The sequence below is a fragment of the Petaurus breviceps genome, unplaced genomic scaffold, assembly GCF_028583685.1.
Source record: "Petaurus breviceps papuanus isolate PSGF00001 unplaced genomic scaffold, PetGlider_PUasm1.0 98, whole genome shotgun sequence".
Lineage (NCBI taxonomy): Eukaryota > Metazoa > Chordata > Mammalia > Diprotodontia > Petauridae > Petaurus > Petaurus breviceps.
The window spans coordinates 30,779,179-30,799,946 of record NW_027187460.1 but is presented as its reverse complement, the minus strand read 5'-3'; the positions used below and the strand labels follow the sequence as shown (position 1 = coordinate 30,799,946).

The following is a 20,768-nucleotide window of genomic DNA, read 5'->3' as shown; positions in this document are numbered from 1 at the left end:
ATGAGGAGGCAGCCTGACCCAGTGATGGGTATCACAGGGTCCACAGTCTGAATCCTGACTTTGCCTCCCCACTATCCGTGTGACCTCAGGCTAATGAATCACTTGACCTTTACAATTTCATTTGAGTTTCCTCATCTGAAAAAAATAGGATAATTGTTGGGAATCAGATTTGGACCAGATCACCTCCAGGTCCTTTGCAGCTCTAAATCTATGGCCTGAGGTTGGACTAGATGACCTCTAAGGTCTTTTGAAAGGGTCAAAATTGGATGGATGATTTTAGTGCAAGATTACAATTAGCAGGGGTGGCTTGGTGGCACAGTGAATAGGGCGAAGGCCCTGAAGTCAGTACCTGAGTTCAAATACAGCCTCAGACACTTGACACACTTCCTAGCTGTATGACCTGTGGCAAGTCACTTAACCCCAACTGCCTTGCCTTCCTCCCTCAAAAAAAAAAAAAAGATTACAATTGGCACCATGGCTGTCTCATCTGAGAGGTCCCTTGGGCCTCTAGACCTAGAAAACATAGTATTGGTTATCTGTTCACTGCTGAGCATAGAAACAAAGTATAGATAAGAGGAGGGTCCCCCTGCCCTCAAGGAGCTGACCGGGCAGATGAGGTGCAAACACAAGAAAGCCAAGGTGCAGCGCAGAATAAGCCTCGAGCTGGGAAGGCCAGGAGGCTATTTTTCAAAGAAACGACTCCCTCCCTTTCTGATCAGAGTCAAAAGTTCAGTCAAAAACTGTCTGCCCCGCCTTCTATGGCTTCGCTCCCAACTCGACCCCGCCCCTCCTTCACCGTTCCCGCCCTCACACAACTACCTGCCCCAGCCCCGGCCTTCCAAGCCCCGCCCCCTTCTCGACCCCGCCTCTTCCCCGAGGTCGCCCTCTACGCTTCTGCTCCGTCCCCCGGCTTCCGCCTCGACCTCAGCCCCGCCCCTGGGGGCCCCTCCCCCTCGCCTCCGCGGCCCCGCCCCCCACGGCCTCTGCCTCTGCCTCCGCCTCCTTTGCGGCTGCCGCCTTCACAGGTTTTCGGACCGCACCTCCTCCCCCCCTCCCTGTCCCCCGCCCCCCCTCCCGGCCTGTTGAGGGGGGGTGAAAGGACGGCCGGGCGTCTTCGGCTCGGGTCTGCCCGCCCACCATGGAGGAAGAGGGATCCGTTTCCCGCGGCTACCTGCCAGCCAGCCCGCCCCGGGACGCCTGCACCTACAGCAGCTGCTACTGGTAAGGGGCCCGAGGCCCGGCCCCGCCCCCGCCCCGGGATCCGGCCTGGGTCTGCCGTAGCTGCCTTCCCAGGGCGGCCCAGGAGCCGCCCCTGGCCCCGGACTCCCCCAGGCTTCTCTCCTGCTCGGGCCCGGGCCTGGCTTTGGGGTCTTCGGGACGGACTGCTAGGCCCTAGAGGAGAAGCTCAACCAGGCCAACCCCCCTCCCCTCCACCCCTTCGTCTTACAGATGGGGAAACTGAGGCCTGGCAGGGCTTGAGGCAGTGACCTAGCCTGGGCAAGCCCTTTCGCCCTCTTTGGGTCTCAGTTTTCATTTTCATTTCATTCGGCGAAATGAGGGGGCACTCGATCGATCCCTAAGTGGCTGAGGGGACTGGTAATGAATGACAGAGTCACGATTCGAATCCAGCTCTTTTGACTCTAGAGCCCTCGTGGCTTTCTCTGCTGGCGATGACTGTAGCTTCTCCTTTCAGGGTGGAGAGAGTGGAGCTGGGAACGACAGATTGCTTGGTGACAGTACCTTATAAATAAAATCCACGATTTGTTCCATTTCTTGGTGAGGGAGAAGAGGCAGTTGGTGAAATACTGAGAATACTTAGAATAAATAGTACAGTACCACCTTTGTAGTCGAACGTGAGTATGAAAAATTAGGGCTACTCTAGTAGCTGATCCTAGTAATTAAGGCCTAATTAGTTAGGCTAATCAGACACTAGGTTGTAGTAAGTAGAGCCCTAGAATTATATCAGGAAGACAAGGATTTCAGTCCCTTCATTCATTCTTACTGGTGTAAGGCAAATTACCTTTTTGACCTTTAGTTACTTCATCTCTGAAATGGTTAATAATCATTCTAAGGCTATTGGGAGCAGCATATTTTCTAAATCTTAAAACACTGTAGAAATGTGAACTATTATAATTTGCAATGATAGTTCAAATTTCTGTATTGCTTGAGGGGTGCAGAACACTTCAATATATATTATTTTTCACTTTTTCCTTAAAATTCTGTGAAGTGGTGAAACAGTCATAAATTCTGCTATTCTTACTCTTAAATCCAGTCTTCTGTTTTTTTGAGTACTTCATCATCTTCATAATGAAGGTGTTTGGACTAGATATTTGTGCCACATTTTTTTTTTTGTTAGATCCCCAGAAGCCTAATTCAGGGCCTGATACTCATAGATGCTGAATAAATGTTTGTTGAATTGAATTTCTTAATGTTCCTTTCAGCTCTAAGATTCTGTAATATAATCATGATTTTGCTATATGTTTTCCCATTTAAAACCAGAAAACAGATGAAAATTCATATTCTAGTTCTTTCTATTTAAACATTTGACCCAAGTCACTGTAGGCAATTTTGGTCTAATATTGGATGTAAAATAATCAAAATTAGATATCTGGAGGCCGAGGTATAATGAGTATTCATTTTTAATAATAATAAAAATAACTAAAGTTTACATAAGACTTTAAGGTTTGCAAAGTGCATTTACTTGTAAACTCATTTGAGTCTCACAATTTTGTGAGGTCCTATGGATATTAACCCCATTTTGCAGATGAGAAAACCAAGACTTAGCTAAAATTAATGATTTGCCTATAGTCTACACCTAGTAGGTATTAGAAGTGTCAGTCATTTGAATTGGTTTCTTTGCCTCAGTCTAAAACTGTGTTTACTATGCCATATTACCTCTCTTTCCATCAGAAATTAGTGTTAGTGTTTATTTCTCAGAATTTAAGATTCTAGGCTTTGAAAATCTGGAACTTAGAATCAGGAAATACCTGGGTTTAAATCTCACCCTTATTTATACAGCTGTGTCAAATCAACTTCAGATCATACCTTATCTGTAAAATGGGGATAATATTACCTACTTTCCATGGAATTGTGAGAATCAAATGAGATAATGTATCTAAGAGTGTTCTGTAAACCTTAAAACAGCATATGTGCAAATCTTAGCAAACTTTTTAGTTGCTTATATGGTAAAGTTGGATTATGTTGTGCCTAGAAAAATATAGGTACGGTCACTAAGTAGCTTTGGGATATGGGACACATACAGCCATTTACCTCCTTGGGCCTTAGTGTTTTCATCCATAAAATGAAGTACTTAGATTGAATTATTTCTTAGATACCTTTCCAGTTCTAACAGTACCTTTCCAGTTCTAATCTATACTAATTTAATTTCCTAAGAACTTAAAGCTTTGGGCTGTGAACTTGACAGAAATTTAATAATTTTTGCCTTTTTCTTATCTTTTTACTAAAGGTATCATGGAATGATTTGGGGAGATGAACTCAGGAGTATGTGTACCTGGCGATGCTTCTGTATGTTTTGCTTAGTCAGTGGAAAGCAATAGGACCAGGCAAATACCACCATGGCTTAAGAAATTATAAGACTGTATATTTTATATGCATTAGTTATAGTTTCTAATGCTATTCATGTTACTCATTTTTAATATGTTATTTTCAGTCATAGCTACCTAGAAGCTATAGAAACAGATTAACCTACCTGGTGTGCATTGGAGTTGGTATGCCTGTATCACAATTTTAGGTAGCTTATAAGATAGGAGAGATATGAGCAGAACTCTAAAGACTTCACTCAATGTCTGTAGCTGTTAAGGACTAGAGTCATAAATACATATTCAGTGGTGAAGATATCACAGAATGGTTAGAGATCTGTTGGGCTATAAATTTATAACTAGATGATAATATAATCATTTTATTCTCCTGTTTAATAGGAAGAAATAGCCTTTTCTTTTAATTTTATGAAATAAAAATGTTAAAAACCAAATGCTTTTATTTCAGTGAAGAAAATATCTGGAAGCTTTGTGAATATATAAAAAACCATGATCAATATCCTTTAGAAGAATGTTATGCTGTCTTCATATCTAATGAGAGAAGGATGGTAAGTTGCTAACTAGTGGCAGGGAAAGTATGCAAGCTTTAAGACTATATTTCATAATAAAAGCGTATCTTATATGTGAGGGGCTAGGTAGTAGAGTGGATGGAGTACTGGACTTGAAGTCTGGAAGACCCCGTTAATATCCTACTTCAAATGCTTACTAGCTGTGACCCTGGAAGAGTCACTTAATCTCTATTAGCCTTAGTTTTTTCATCTGTAAAATGGGCATACTGATAGCCTCCCAGGGTTGTTGTGAGGACTGAATTAGATAATATATAAAGCACTTTGCAAACCTTAATATGCTATACAAATGTTAGTGATTATTTTATTGTAACTATTGTTTTAAGTTGTGTAAATGGACGTTTGGATGAACATTATAAATGAGTTGATATAATTTGCATAATTTTGTCTTACCATATCTGCAAGTGAAAGTTGTCTACGATGGGGTTGTTCTATAATTTTAAATGTTCTTTCTCTTAGCATAATTGTCATTTACTGTTGAGTAGTAGAAAGGGTACTGGACTTTTAGCCAGAAAATTTTGGATTTGAGTTTTGTCTCTATCACTTAACTCTCACTAGCTATATGACCATGGGTAAGTCATGTAACCTCTTTGAATTTCAATTTCTTTATTTGTAAAAGGGAAATTAATAATATTTTCATTATCTACCTCACAAGATTTTTTATGAGGAAACACTTTAAGATTTTATAGTGCTGTATAAATGTCAGCTCCTTATTTAAGAGTTAATTAGAGTTCTTGGAATTCAAGTACCTCCTAATGATTATGTATTCTTGGAGAAATTGGAAGTAAAACTAGCCTTAAAGAAAAACATGTTACAGAATCATAGGATTTTAGAGTTGGAACAGAATTTAGAGGCCTTCTACTTAAACTTTTACCTGAATTAATCTCCTTTACAACATAGTTATCAAGTCATCATTCAACCTTTGCTTGAAGATTATTAAAGGGTAACCCACTACCTCTTAAGGGAACCCATTTTACTTTTGGACAGCTCTAATTGTTAGGAAGCTTTTCCTTAAATCAAACCTAAATCTATCTCTCTACAACTTCAATTCATTACTTCTAGTTTTGTTCTCTGGGTCAAAAGCACCTACTACTTCATATCTGATTAATTGTATATCAGCTTTTATACTAATATGAAAGATTAAATGAAAATTCAGCTTAATTGGAATAACCTGTATTTTGTAGATCCCAATCTGGAAGCAGCAGGCCAGACCTGGAGATGAACCTATCATTTGGGTAAGGCAATCAGTAAATTATTTCTGGATGGCACTTACTTTGTTGATAAAAGATAAATGATGATGAAGATAGAGGTAAGGCTAAAATAAACTTTTGTTAGTGTGGTTGCTTCAATTGACACTATTATCAGAACTAATTATATACATTATTAGAATTAATCTTCTTGAGGGTAAGGATAGTTTCTTTTTTGTACTTGCATTTCAAATGCCTAGCACAGTGCCCTGCATGTAGAAGGCACTGGACGAATGAATGCCTGTTGATTGATTGACATAAATCCCAACTTTCCAATGCCTTATAATCTTTGTGATTTACAGCTGCAAATTTTATTACCATGTAGCTAAGAAAGGAAGTGGAAGGACTGATTGTAGATAACTTTCTAATGGAGTTTGACCATGAAAGAGAGGAGAGATATAGGATGACAGCTAGAGGAGATTAATGGATCAAGTGAGGGCATTTTTAGGATGTAGGAGACATAGAAGTGCTTGTAGGTAGTAGGGAAGCAGCCAGGCAGTAAGAAACCAAAGGTGCACGAGTGGGGATAATAAAGAGATAGTCTTTTGGATCAGATGGGAAGGAGTGAGGTCATTTATGCATAAAGAAAGGTAAGCCTTGTCAAGGAGAAGGGCCATCTCTTTACATGAGGAGGAAGTATTAGGTATGATGTTTAAACAGCTTGAGAGACACACAATTTCTGAAGAATTAATCATTTTATTGATAATGGCAGCATATTATCACTAAAAGGAATGGTCATTTGGTCGATTCTCTTGGACTAAAGATGAATCACGGTGGTGGGCTCACAGTTTATATGCCCTTGGAAGAGTTGGTATTCCTGAGGGTGGCAGTCAAATCTGATTAGTTAACAATGAGAGAATGAATATTATAACAAGAGGTGGGCTTATTCCACTGAGGGTCTTGGGGTATGTGACACTGAGCACCCAAATTTTGGTTAAAGAGATTTATCAGTTTCCTATCACCTGTATGACAAAAGGGACAGTTCACATTTTCCTAGACTTATCTGAATGTTTTGAGCAGGAATCCACCCATTTGCCTAAACTTAGAATTTCTTTACTGTGTTTGATTAGAACATAGCTTTCCTTTGCCCAAGATTTCCCACCCTGGTTGATTTCTGATGAAGAAGTAGGAAAGGGGAAAAACTTTGGTCTTAATTCAATACATAGTTATTAATATATGAAAGATGTAATTATTTCTTTCATGGGGGACTACATCTGAGTGTTGTGGGATGAAGTCACTTTCTCCTTACTCTCCCTTTCCACATATATCCAATCTGTTGCCAAAACATATCTTCTTTCGTAATATACACATCTGTCTACTCTCATAGCTATCACTTTAGTTCAGGCCATCATAATCTCTTAGTTTATCACTATGGACTTCTAATTGGTTTCTCAGTCTCAGATCTCTCTTTACTCTAGCCCATTCTACACACTTCTACCTTAAATGTAGATTTGACCATATGAGCTCCCAACTCCATCTGCTCAAATGGATTACCTATTGCCTTTAGGATAAAAATATAAACTCTTTTTAGCTTCTAAAGCCCTATACAACCTGGCCTCAAACTATTTTTTCCAGCCTCAATGCATATCATTTCTCCTGACTCTAGCAACCAGAAAAACTGTACCCCACATACACTGTGTGCCTTCGTAATGGTTATTTCATATGCCTGGAATTCACTTTGCTTTGCCTCTGCTTCAGAGGTCCTCTCTTCCTTTTGGACAGTTCAGGTACCATTTTGCACATGAAATGTTTTCTCAGCTGTCAGCAGCTAACATCCTTATTCCCAGGAATATCACAGCCCAAATTCTGAATTCCTACAGAAAAAAAAAATACTGTAAGCATTCAGGAAGAAGCAGTTCAAGTCCCAAATAACTACACACAAGATGATATAAGACTTGGCTATTTCTTCTGTAAATGAGAGGAGATACTAGAATACCATATTCCTGAAGGCAAAACATATAGGATTGCACACAAGAATAACTTATTCTGCAAGCTGAATGTAATTCTATTTGGGAAAAATGGATCTTTAATGGAGTAGGGGACTTTCAGGCATTTCTGATGAAAAAAAAAATCAGAGCTAAGTAGAAACTTTGAAAAACAAACAAAAACATTTAGGGAAACCAAGAAGGGTAAATTTATTTGAACATTTGGAAGGAGCTGTATGTAGTGCTAACATTCTAATAGAGGGAGAAGAAACAAATTCATATAGTCTCCTAAGAGTATTTAAAGAATAAAAAAAAAGCATAACAGTGGGTGTACTGGTTCTGTTTTTTTTTTAGGTTAGAAGAGGGGAAAGGGAAAGGAGGGTAAATGAAATGCACTAGTGTAGAATGGAGAAAAGAATTTAGTACTTCTCATTATTGGGGTATATAAACACGGAAGAAGGTGTTTGGTGGATCAGATGAACCTCACTCTTCTCTGAAATGAAGAAGGATTGAACACATGTATACATACATAGTTTAGTGTAGTTATACACCAAACTCAACAGGGAAACAAGGAGAAATTGGAGCTGGGGGCAGGAGAGTGAAGGCATTAAGTAGGAGTATAGTATTGAGAAAGGAATAGTCACAAGTAAAACAAATTTCCTGATCTTGAAGGGGGAGACTGAAAGGGGGAAAAGAAACAAGAAAAATATATAAAAGCAAATACCTGGAAATTAACATGGCACCTAAAGACCACAGTCTTTAGATAACTGTGGAATGGTTGAACAAATTCTTGTATATGAATGTAGTGAAATATTATTGCATTGTAAAAAATGACAAGAGATTATTTTACAGAGTGCTAGGAAGTATGAACTGACACATTGTGAAGTGAGCAGAACCAGGAGAACAATTTATACAAGCACAGCAATATTGTAAAGAAATGAAACTTTGAAAGATTCAAGAGCTCTGATCAGTTCAATGATAAGCCATGTTTCTGGATGACCTGTGATAAAGCATGTCATTAACCACCTCCTGACATAGATGACAGACACAAGAAGCAGTCATGTGTTTTTGGACAGGGCTGCTTCTCAGTCTTGGTTGCATCATGTGTAAAAAGGGAAATCATTCTTGCACTAACTACTACTGCACAGGGTTGTGAGGAAAATGCTTTGAAAACCTAGTTTTACTTATCTTGTCTGCTTCCCTTTACTGCCATGGAGGTAAAGAACCTAATGGGATGATTCGTGCTCTAGGGTGCTTAGCTGTGCTAATGATTTTGTGGTAAAGATTACATATCTATACTTCCCTCCTGCCCTTACCAACACCTGGCTTCTTAAACAGCTCTTTAGAAAAAAAAAAGAAAATTACATGGCAGAAAGATGAACAGCAGTACAAATTTACGTGGGAAAATAGTTGAATTTGAAAATTTATTTTATGTGATTATCACCCTTATAAATGTTGCATCTATATTGGTTACAAAAGGGAAGAATCCAAAGCCCTATCCACTTGACTTCTTTCAGTCTATAGCGGGTGATAGTTTAAAATGTTCTCCAAGATCATTCATCACTAGTTTCTTCCATAGATTACTGTAAGATTACTTAATTATGGTTAATTTTTTTCTCATCTGAATAATCAATTAAAACATAAATATAACAGGTGAAAGCAGTGCTATAATATTTTTTTCTTAAATCATCAATCTCCTCATTTTTTAAATGATTCCATTTTAAAAAATGCTTTTTTTTTGCACTTAATAGTATTTTATTTTTTTCCAATTACATGTAAAGATAGTTTTTGGTATTAATTTTTGTAAGATTTTGAGTTCCAAATTTTTCTCGCTCCTTCCTTTCCCCAAAACAGTAGGAAATCTGATACGGGTTATACTTGTATGATCATGGTAAATATATTTCTACATTAGTCATGTGAAAGAAGAATCAGAACAAAAGGGAAAAAACCACGAGAAAGAAAAAAAAACACAAAAAAATGAAAATAGTATACTTCAATCTGCATCCAAACTCCATAGCTCTTTCTCTGAATGTGGATAGCAAATAATAATAAAATAATAATAATAATAATAATACATTCTTTGTTCAGTAGATCTCTGCTACCTGTGTTTCCCCGATAATAAGACACTGTCTTATTAATTTTTTTGGACAGAAAAACACCAGAGGGCTTATTTTCAGGGGAGGGCTTATTTTAATGAACATTGACAGCAATTTTAATAAACAGGTAAATGTGAACAAAAAAATGTACCTTTATTCAATAAGCAAATCACTGGGGAAGAACAGGATGACGCGCTCACTGCTGCAGCTCTGATTGGATGCAGCTCGGAGTACGGCGTGCGTTTCACCCGGGGGGGGGGGACGGTGCATACAGAGGGTACCGTAATGTAGCGTGTAGCGCAGGGGATCACCTTCACTATAGTAGCAATCTCAATAGGGCTTATTTTCGGGGGAGGGCTTAATTTTAGAGGAATCTTACACAGTAAGGGGAGGGCTTATTTTCGGGATAGGTCTTATTATCGGGGAAACACGGTAGTGTTATAGTAGAATGAGTATTGGATATCAGGTCCAGAGACTGGTCTAAGTTATGATTCTACCATTTATTATATGAGTGCCCTTGGATGGATGGTTTCATTTAAATTCTCTGAGTCTCAGTTTTATATTTTGGAGATAATAATATCTGTACTAACGAACTACCTTAGGGTTGTTGTGAGGAAAGGGTTTTATAAACCATAAAGGGACATAGAAATGTGAACTATTATTATAGTTACAAAATGGCTTAGTTAACTCAAGCTTTTACTCCTAGGATTACCATGTTGTTTTGCTTCATGTTTCAAGTGGAGGACAGAGTTTCATTTATGATCTTGATACTGTATTGCCATTTCCATGTCCCTTTGACACTTACGTAGAAGATGCCTTTAAGTCTGATGATGATATTCACCCACAATTTAGAAGGTAAGCAAGTGACTAGTGATTTATGTGCTCTCTGAAGTGGGAGCCTAACAGCTGATGCAATTTTATTTGACTTATCTTTCCACATGTACAGCTATTGCCAATCATCAGTTTACCTCTACATCACTGTGGAGCTGGCATTTGGACTTGACTCAAAAGCATTATGTACTAGTGGGGACTTTTTGTTCTGGGTAGGGCATCTCCTTATACATTCTCACTGTTTCACTGGCCCAAAGGGGTGGGAGAGAGCAGAGCCAGCTACTTTAACACTGAAAATTGTCCCACGTGCCACCTTTAGAAATGCATGCTGTATTTTGCTTATGCAATGTATATGCAACCTGTTAGACAAATATCACTAATACAAATGTTTGATTTAATTTTAGAAAATTTAGAGTGATTCGAGCAGACTTGTATTTGAAGAACTTTGCATCTGATCGATCTCACATGAAAGATTCCAGTGGAAATTGGAGAGAGCCTCCTCCTCCCTACCCCTGCATTCAAACTGGAGGTAGACTAACACTACTTTGTATAGTGCTAATATCATTTATTTCAGCTTACTTTACACAATAGCTTTTTACTTCTCTAAAGATTATTATTGATCTTATAAATTTTTTGTGAAGTAAGGGATGCTAGTATTTTTGGTATATTTATTAGGTAGGGAAATGAGCACAGAGAGATTAAATGACCTGATCTACTTTTCATAGTTTATTTTATTGATCATTTTACCTGCCCACCCTATATTTGGGAAGTAGTGAGTGAAGAATCAATCCAGTGGGCGAAGGAGATTGTGGAAGAGGAAAGACAAATTCATGGTGGTTGGAGGTAACTAAAATATTAATTTGACTGCCTCTGGGTGAATGGACTTACTGAAAATTTGACATCAAATGATTAAAAATTAATCATCATATAAATTAAATATAGCAAAAAGCAAGCTGTAATGGATTTCTATATTATATCATCTTCCTTTCCTCAAACTACTCCTCCTGCCAATTTCTTTGTTTCTGTTGAAAGTGTCATCATCCTGTCAGTAAACCTCAGCATGACCTTTGACTCTTTTCCCTTACTCCCTATATTTAATCAGGTGTCAAGTCGTGTTAAAAAACAACAACAACAACAGCACTTTTTTAAGCCCTGAGGAACCCAGGGACTGAGTCTAGGCTTGTGGTGGAAGGGAGATGAGGTTGATAGCTGGAGTGTAGGCAGGATGGCAAGGAACTGACTAGGAATGGCATCAGGGTGGTTTCAGGTAAGAGAAGGCAAAAACTAATCTCTCAGAGAGGATGAACTTGGTAGAGACCAGGGTTGTGGAGGGAGATAGATAAGAATGATACCTAGATCACAGATAAATAGCAGAGTGAGAAGAAAAAAATTTCCTATCCCTTCTGAAGAAAATAGATCTATTAATAAAATGTCTCTACTCTTAAATAGTAGCACTTAGCCTCTTTAAATCTGCTTTTTCTCATCATAAGATAGCAATGATAGTATCTGTCCTATTTCACTGGATTTTTATGAGAACAGTGCTTTTTAAACTAATGTATGGTGTGAACGTGAGCTATTAATTGTGTAGCTCTGTGTTGGCACAGTTAAAAAATATAGTGGATTACTATGACATGGATGAGGGAGACTTAGAAGTTCAGAGGCTTTTGAAATGATTTTAAACATCAGTGTAGAACTTTATAAAACAAAATATATATATAAAACTTTTGGCTTCTTTTACGTGGGCTTCAGTGTTCATTTTACTACTATGTAAGAAATAGTAATGTTTATGTGAATAGTTTCTTTGGAATGTAAACTTGATCTGGCCACAGGGAAAAGGTTTGACATGTATCATGTTGTTCCTGCACCACCTGCTGACTGATCTATGAATTGTTGGTTCACAGCTTTTTAACTTTGAATCTTTAAAAAAAAAATGTATTAGAAAGTTGCTATTTTCATCAAGGTTCAGGGAACCTGGAGTGCCTAGTCATAGTTTACTATTTATTATCATTAATATCTTCTAAGTGTAAGAATGAGAAAAACATTTACAATTTTAAAAAGTTCACTCTAATTTTTTACAAGCTATATAACTTCTGAGATATTAACATTGACTTGTATACTTTCCTTTTCATTTGCTTTGAGTTTGCGAATAAGAAAACTTCTGTCATCTTTGAAATTTTTAATAACTAAAAGGCTTCTCTTTCTAACTTGTTTGATTTGTGACTTTAAGAGGTGTGTAGTGGTGCTATTTGGGGAGATAAGACAGAGACACAACAAACTTAAAAGCTGGTTTTGAGATGTAATGGTTAGGTTTGTAACAACTGAATTTTAATGAGAAGGTTTCTTTGTAGTAAATATAGGCATTACTGATTTTAAAGCCTGCATTTATTATAAGAGTAAGTGAAAATGGATGTGTGTGAATCATAAATTCATGATTTATTAGTTATTCTTTGTTAGATAAATTCAATGATTTTCTTTCAATTTTATTAACCTCCTTTGATTTTCAGGATTTCCAATTTTGTGTTTAATCTGGGGATTTTTAACTTGTTCTTTTTCTAGTTATTTTAGTTGCATGCCCAATTCATTGATCTGCTCTTTCTCAATTTTATTGATGTAAGCATTTCGAGAGATAAATCTTCCCCTAAGCACTGCTTTGGCTATATCCCTTAAATTTTGGTATGTTGTCTCATTGTTATCATTCTTTTTTTTTTAAGCAATTGGGGTTAAGTAACTTGCTCAAGGTTACACGGCCAGTTATTTTTGTGTGGGTGCTGAGTATCTGAGGCCGGAACCGATCCCAGGTCTCCTGATGCTGGGGCCGGCACTCTCACTGCGCCACCTGGCCGCCCCTTCATTGTTATCATTCTTTACAAGGAAATTATTGATTATTTCTATGATATTTGTTTTTTGACCTACTTGTTCTTTAGCATTAGGTTATTTAGTTTCCAATTCTAATCTTTTTCAGTACCCTTTATTGAATGTAATTTTTATTGCTTTGGGATCTGAAAAAAATGCATTTAATATTTCTGCTTTTCTCCATTTAATTGTGAGATTTTATTTGTTTATTTAATTTTGATTTTTGGAGGGGAAGGACAGGGCAATGGGGGTTAAGTGACTTGCCCAAGGTCACATGGCTAGTATGTGTTAAGTGTCTGAGGCCAAATTTGAACTCAGTTCCTCCTGACTCCAGGGCCGGTACTCTATTCACTGCGCCACCTACTGCCCCTCCCATGTTCTTTTTTTGATCGTGGTTTCCAGATACTCCAATAATTCTTTTTTTTTTTTTAAATAAGCAATTGGGGTTAAGTAACTTGCTCAAGGTTACACGGCCAGTTATTTTGTGTGGGTGCCAAGTATCTGAGGCCGGAACTGATCCTGGGTCTCCTGACACAGGGCTGGTGCTCTTACTCACTGCGCCACCTGGCTGCCCCTACTCCAATAATTCTTAAATTCTCTCTCCTGGATTTGTTTTCCATGTCACTTCTTTTTCCAGTGAGATAGTTCACATTTTCTTCATTTTTTGGATTTATGTTGTTTCTTGCTGTCTCATGGAGTAATTAGCTTGCACTTGCCCAATTCTAATTTTTAAGGAATTGTTTTCTTCAGTGAATTTTTTTACATATTTTTCTGTGTGTTTTTTTTTTGTGCTTCCTTTACCGAGCTTTTGACTCTTTTTTTCATGATTCTTTTTTTGTTTTGTTTTTTAATTTTTTTTGTCTTTATTAATTTGTTTGTTTACTTTTAGTTTACCTGATTCAGTCCCACAATCTCTTGAGTTTCAAATTTTTTCCCCCTCCCTTTAGCCCCTCTCCACTTATGGCAGCATGCAATCAAGTATAGGATCTGCAAATAACTTCACATTAAACATTAGTCAGGTTGTAAAGAAGGATTATAACCGATAGAATGAACAATGGGAAAGAGGAAACAAAACCAAAGAAGAAAAAGAAAGAGAGCTGGTAGTTTGCTTCAATCTGCATTCAAACTCTAGTTCTTTTTCTGAATGTAGACATCTCTTTCCATCATGAGTCTTTTGGAGTTGTCTTATAACCCTGCATTGCTGAGAAGAGCCCAGTCTATCTTTTCATGATTCTTTTGCATCACTCTCATTTCATTTTCCAATTTTTTTTGCTTCTCTTATTTGCTTTTAAAATTTCTTTTTAAGTTCTTCTAGGAGTTCATTTTGAGCCTGAGACCAATTCACATTTTTCTTTGAGGTTTTGAATATGGCAGTTTGCTATTGTTGTCCGATTCTGAGTTTGTGTTTTAATATTTCCTCTCACCATAGTAACTTTCTATGGTCAGTTTAATTTTTTTATTTTTGCTCATTTTTTTCCAGCCTATTTCATGACTTTTATGTTGAAGTTGGGCTCTGCACCTGTGTTGGAGGGGGCACTATCCCAAGCTTCTTGCTCAGGGGCATGGGGGCTTGTTGAGCTTTGCTAGAAGCTTTGGGGCCTGGCCAGACACTGCACTGGTCTATACTCCCTTTTTGCCCCAGTGAGGCAGACCTTTCCTGCTAACCTTCTAAGTTGTTTTGGGCTGGAAAATTGTTTCATGCTCTCCTTTTCTTGTTTCTGATACTCCAGAATTTGTTTGGAAATGTTATTTTATAGTTGTTTGGAAGTGACTTTGAGAGCATTCAGGCGAGTTCCTGCCTTATTCCATCATCTTGGCTTCACCCATGGTAGCATATCAGAGGAGAGAAGTACTAGAGATAATGCAAAAGTAGAATTGATAGGAAATAGCAACAGATTGGATATGAGAAGTGAGAGAATAAGGAATCCAGGATAATACCTAGGTTTTGAGCCTGGGAAGTTAGTTGGTAGCAATGATAGGGAAACTAGGAAGAAGGGAGGATCTTGGGGGTGGGGGTGGTAAGATAATGAGTTCAGTTTTAGATATGTTGAGTTTAAGATAATAATATTAAAAAATAACATTTATTTAGTTTACTATATGCTGCCAGGAACTATGTTAAGCACTCTATAATTATTATGTCATTTAATCCTTCAATCTGCATTCAGAGTTCATCACTTCTCTCTGTGAAGGTAGATAGCATTTTTCATTATGGGTCCTTTGGAATTATTGGATCATGGTCTTGATCATAGTAACTAAGTCTTTCAACATCCTTACATATTGCTGTTAATGCAAGAGTAATTCTTGACCTTTTTTTGTTATGGCAGTCTGGTGAAGCCTCTGGACCCTTTCTCATAATAATGATTTTAAATGCGCAAAATAAAATACACAGGCTAACAAAGGAAGATAGCTATGTTGAAACTATATTGAAATATTTTTATCAAAATATTTTTTAAAAAGTTTACTGACCCCAGTTCAAAGCATGAAAAATGAACCAAGAAGAAAAAGTAAGTTTTGTTTCCCCAGTGGTTATAAAGATTATAATATAGAGTTGGTCATTGTATAATAGTATCTTTTTGTATGTGTATTTATAGTATTTCTAAATATTATATGTATTTATGTTACATGAGTAAGGTACTGCTTTGGAAAAAGCCCTGGACCATGAGTTAGGTGGTTTGAGTTCTAGTTCTTTCTGTGTAATTCACATCTCTAGTTCTGTTTCTGAAGGAAAATATAGACTACGGGCTTTCCAAGAGGCTTCTCAATTCTAAAATTTCATGAAATTCCACCCTTCTGTGAATGATTTACTTTATGTTTTCCTGTTTACTCTCTAAAATAGACATACTTCTGGCTCTTTGAATTATTATGTTGTGATTAAATGAAAATTATTTTTCTCACTGTAAAATTCTTTTTGTGCATTCTCTTAGCTTCAAAAATGAACCTGAATGACTTTATCAGTATGAATCCTGAGGTTGGATGGGGAGCTATATACACACTACCTGACTTTGTGCATCGGTTTGGCAGTAAGAGCTGATTTCAGCATATGGACATTGAAAGTGGAATAATTCTGGGACACATATTTGCTTTTCCTTTTGCATGATGTGAACACCAACACCCTCCAGGTTTGTAAATAGTTTACAGTGAGATTGGTGCAGAGTTAGGTTTTTCTATTTTACTAAATAAAATCGAAATTTGAGTGCACACATAACCGAATAAAAGTATTTTGTATGTCAAGAGTTTGTGTGCTTGATGTAATGAATAATTTCTAAGTCATTCCTGTCAATTTTTTTTATCAAATCTTATTTTTTTAAGGTAAAAAGTTTTGATAAATATTTGATGTTAGTTCTTCATGCTTATTTGTGAATATGTTCAGCCACACTTTTCTCTCCTCTTTTCACACAACTCCTTCCAGAATTCCCCCCCTCCCCCCATTAAGCTTTTTGAGGACAAGGATCATGTTGTATACCATTTTATAATCTCATCACAGTGAATTACACATGGTAAGGGTCAATAAACCTCTTTTGATTTATATGATGTAACCATGCATTAAAGGGGGGGATACTGTAGACAAAATCAATTATAGACTTGTAGATTGGAAGGGAATTTAAATGTCATCTAGTTGAATCCTTGTATGGAATATAAATCCCCTAACAATAATTTCCAGCAATTGGTCATCCTACTCATTATCTACTGAAGCAACCCGTTCCATTTTTGAACAGCTTTAATTGTTAGGAAGTTATCCTTACTGATTCATATCTTTTTCAGAGTTGCAGTATTCCCTAGAATTCATCTAAAAGTATTATATGGTTTACATATAATTAGTGTGTTAAAATTACTCTTAGGGTCTGTAATGACCTCCTGGAGGTTGGTTTAGTTTTGAAATATCAATCCTGATAAAGCACAGAGGATACTTAAATTGGCACAAAACATGAGAACTTATTTGAGTTTTTCTGGTGAACTTTATATCATAAGGATGATTGATCTCTTTCAACACCTATGTTCTCTGTAGACATTGGATCAGTTATTGCTGATTGAAATAGTATAGCTATGATGTAGTCCTTTCCACTGTAGTGGAAAGAATATTGGATTTTGCATTCTAGTGCTGGATTTGCTATTAACTAATTTGGGGACTTTTGATAAGTCAATTCTCTGAACCTGAGTTGTAGCATCTATAAAATGAGGAGGTTGAACTAGGTGATCTCATGGATCCAATCTTTTCTAATCCTTACATATCCCAGCACCTACAGCAATTTCTGACACAAAGTAGGCAATTAATAAATGCTTGTTGATCGATATTTGTGTAGCAGCTTTTCATAGGTGTCATTTGATAATGCTGAAAAATAATAAAAATATTAATACCCCATTTTGTGGGTAAGGAATTTGAAGCTTGGAGAGGATAAGTGATTATAGATAATGCAAAGCTGGAAGGTATAGCTAACACAGCTGACGACAGTCAGGCTGCAAAAATATCTCAGGAGCCACAATGTTGGGCTAAATCTAATAAGATGAAATTAAATAGTGTAAGAGGTAAAGTCTAAAATTTGGGTTCAGCATATTGATTTAAGAAGTAGAAGGTGGTTAGCCATACATGGGGAGCAGTTTTTCTGAAAAAGATCTGGAGATTTTAATGGAGTGCTAATTCAGTATGACTTAATAATATGTAGCAGCCACAAAAGCAAAAGGGGGATAAGAATTTGGAGATAATTATCCTACTGCCCTCCATTACTTCTGGAACAAATGTGTTAATTCTTTGCACCATAGTTTAGGAAGGACATAGATAATCTAGAGGAAAAGAACCAGGCTGGTAAGTCCCTCAGGTTCATGCCATTATGATGATTGGTGGAAGGAACTAGAGATGATTAGCCTATATCCTTGGGGGAGATATAATTGTTTTCAAGTATTCAAAGGGTAATCATATGGAAGACTTGTAGTATTTACCCCAGAATCTTGAACTAGGGGTATAGTTGGAGTTGCAAAGGAGCAAATTTAACTTAATGTTGAGAAAAACTTACAACAGCTATCCAGAAATGAAATGAGTTGTCTTAGAAGGTAGATGGGTTAGACCAAACTGCTAGCAAGTTTCCTTCCAACTCAAACTCTGGGGCCTGGGATTGGCACAGAGTTGCTTAAAGAGCAGGGCCAGGACTAGGGTGTTCTAACCCAAGTCTTTTAAGTCAGTTCAATGTTCTTTTACTGCACTGTACTGCTTCTTAGTCTGATCAGAGTCCTGTTCATTGTGCTATATGATGTTTTGGAATATTCTTTTGGGACCTTAAGCAGTTTGATAGAAAGCTTAATTTTTATGGCTCATAAAATATGTGGGTCTAGTTTCTTAGATAAACCAGGAAGAGCTTGAGAAAGCAAATTCAATTTTGCTAAGAGATTTTTAGCTGCCTTTACATTGTTTCACACTTTTAGCACTTGATAACTGATGATCCAGGTCCGTATTTTAGGAGCTAATGTATTTTAAGAGAATTTCGTTTTGGCTATTATTAATATATTTTTGTAGTTATATAAATATATTTATTAAGTGCCTACTTTGTGTAGGGTACAATAATAACTAATGTTTATGTAGCACTTAAAAGTTGTCACTTTTTATATATTATTGCACTTGAACCTCACAAACAGGTACTAGAAGTATTATTATCCCCATTTTACAGATGGGGAAACTAAGACTCAGAAAGGTTAATTGCCTTGTCCACAGTTGCACAGCTGTAACATATCAGAGGTTGGGTTTGAACTCAGGTATTCTTGCTCCCAGGTCTGGTAATATCCATTAATAACCTCACTGTCTATATAAAGTGTGGTTGAAAATAAAGAAAGATGGTGTTATGAAGCAGAATCATAGAAACAAACACTTTCTGCACAGATTATGTCATAGGGTGTCTTAGTGTAGCCTGATGTCTGAATTGAGGTTTTTTTTTTTTTTACAACATATTAGCAATACTTCAGTGTATGTCTAGTAGACAGAGCTGACTGGTACATTCACATGGGCTTTTTACCCTGTCCAGTGGCCTTCCCCCTGCAATTGACAAATGTATGAAAAGGAAGAATCAGACTTGCTCATTCAAATTAGGATGTTGTTCCAGTTACAGCATTAATTTAAATTAGCAATGCAGATTGTTTTACTTTAGGCAAAATCTTTTGGTAGGGCAGCTTATCCTTGTGGATAGGCATATTGGACTCTCAGAATAAGGAGACTGGAGATCAGATCTTTCCCCACAAACTCCAGAGTTCTGTGATTGGGCATATTACTTCATTTTTCTGAGTCACAGTATGTACATCTGTAAAATGGGGATAATACTTGAACTATCTACCTCATATGTTCATTGTGTAGAAAGCATCTTATAAAACATTAACATACACTATAAATATGAGGATTTGTTGTTGTTTTCTTGCTGCTTCTGCCCCTGAAAGAATATATATATATTTTTTTAAGCAATTGGGGTTAAGTAACTTGCTCAAGGTTACACGGCCAGTTATTATTTCTGGGTGTGGTGCTGAGTATCTGAGCCCAGATTTGATGCAGGTCATCCCGACACTGGAGCCAGTGCTCTTACTCTCTGAGCCACCTGGCCGCCCCTAAGCAATTGGGGTTAAGTAACTTGCTCAAGGTTACACGGCCAGGTGTTTCTGGGTGGATGCTTAAGTGTCTGAGCCCGGGATTCGATCTCCAGGTCTTCTCAACACTGGAGCCGGTGCTCTTACTCGCTGTGCTACCTGGCCGCCCCGAAAGAATATATTTTGATTGCTACCCCTCTATGCTTTCTCATCCTATGTAGTTTTTAAAATTAAATTCAGCTAACTTTTGTTAAGGGTCTGTTACAAAGACAAAAATGAAAGTCTCTACCTTTAAGGATCTTATGATTTACTTGGATTGATGGAGAGCTTCTCCCTACTGAATACCTGAAAAAGAAGACACTCTGCCAGTAATATAAAATAGCCCTGGAAAATACTTAGGACTCTACATAGGAAATAAATTACAACTATCTTTTGCCATTAGAGGATTACCCATAGTCAGATTCCCTTTCCCAGGGGAAGACAGGTAAGTGGAGGAAGACAGAAGCAGTGGAGTCAGGGAAGATGACTTGGAAAGAACCTGTTGACCTGTTGTAGATGGACGATTGATCCAATGTATCACATTTATGTCTTTGTATAAATTCTTTATAGAGTATCCACCCAACTTACTAGAGACCTTTGGTTCTTTATGTATTTTGTGGGTGCTGGGGTTGCATTTAGGCTGCTCATCTTTTATCCCTTGCTCTCATTACATGACCGGTTCACCCTTTTTCTTGTCCTACGTGTCATTGATGTTGTCTTTTACATAATTTCTCCCATGAGAGACATTCTTGGCAGTATTAGCTGTTTACATCTGGCATCTATATTTCCACTTCCCTTTGGGTCATCTGCAGTTTTGGTTCTTGTGGTGTTTCATGATTTGTAGCAAAATAGCATCCTTGAGAGAGTATTGGTGGGAAAAGATGGGCTTTGGCAGCAAGGAATCATTTTCTTGGGATCATTGCATATGCTTTGTATTTTCCCAAATGTTATCTAGCTTATTTTCTTCCAGTCCAATCCTTGGCTTAAATCATTGTTCATACATACTCACATATTTAATATGTAAGAGACTGACAGTGAGCACATTATAATCTGAACAGTGTGTTCATCCATTTTATTTTGATTGTGCTTGTTGAAG

The 20,768-nt window shown here is 37.3% G+C and overlaps 1 protein-coding gene across 1 annotated transcript; it reads left to right on the top strand.

Moving 5' to 3' along the window:
* The first annotated feature begins 1,047 nt into the window (after window positions 1–1,047).
* On the top strand, window positions 1,048–16,306 carry NTAQ1 (N-terminal glutamine amidase 1). Its single transcript, XM_069081347.1, has 6 exons — window positions 1,048–1,221; window positions 4,006–4,105; window positions 5,308–5,358; window positions 10,098–10,246; window positions 10,627–10,751; window positions 16,000–16,306. The coding sequence occupies exons 1-6, from the start codon at window positions 1,139–1,141 to the stop codon at window positions 16,104–16,106; spliced, it is 615 nt and encodes a 204-aa protein (XP_068937448.1). The 5' UTR covers window positions 1,048–1,138; the 3' UTR covers window positions 16,107–16,306.
* Window positions 16,307–20,768: the final 4,462 nt, after the last annotated feature.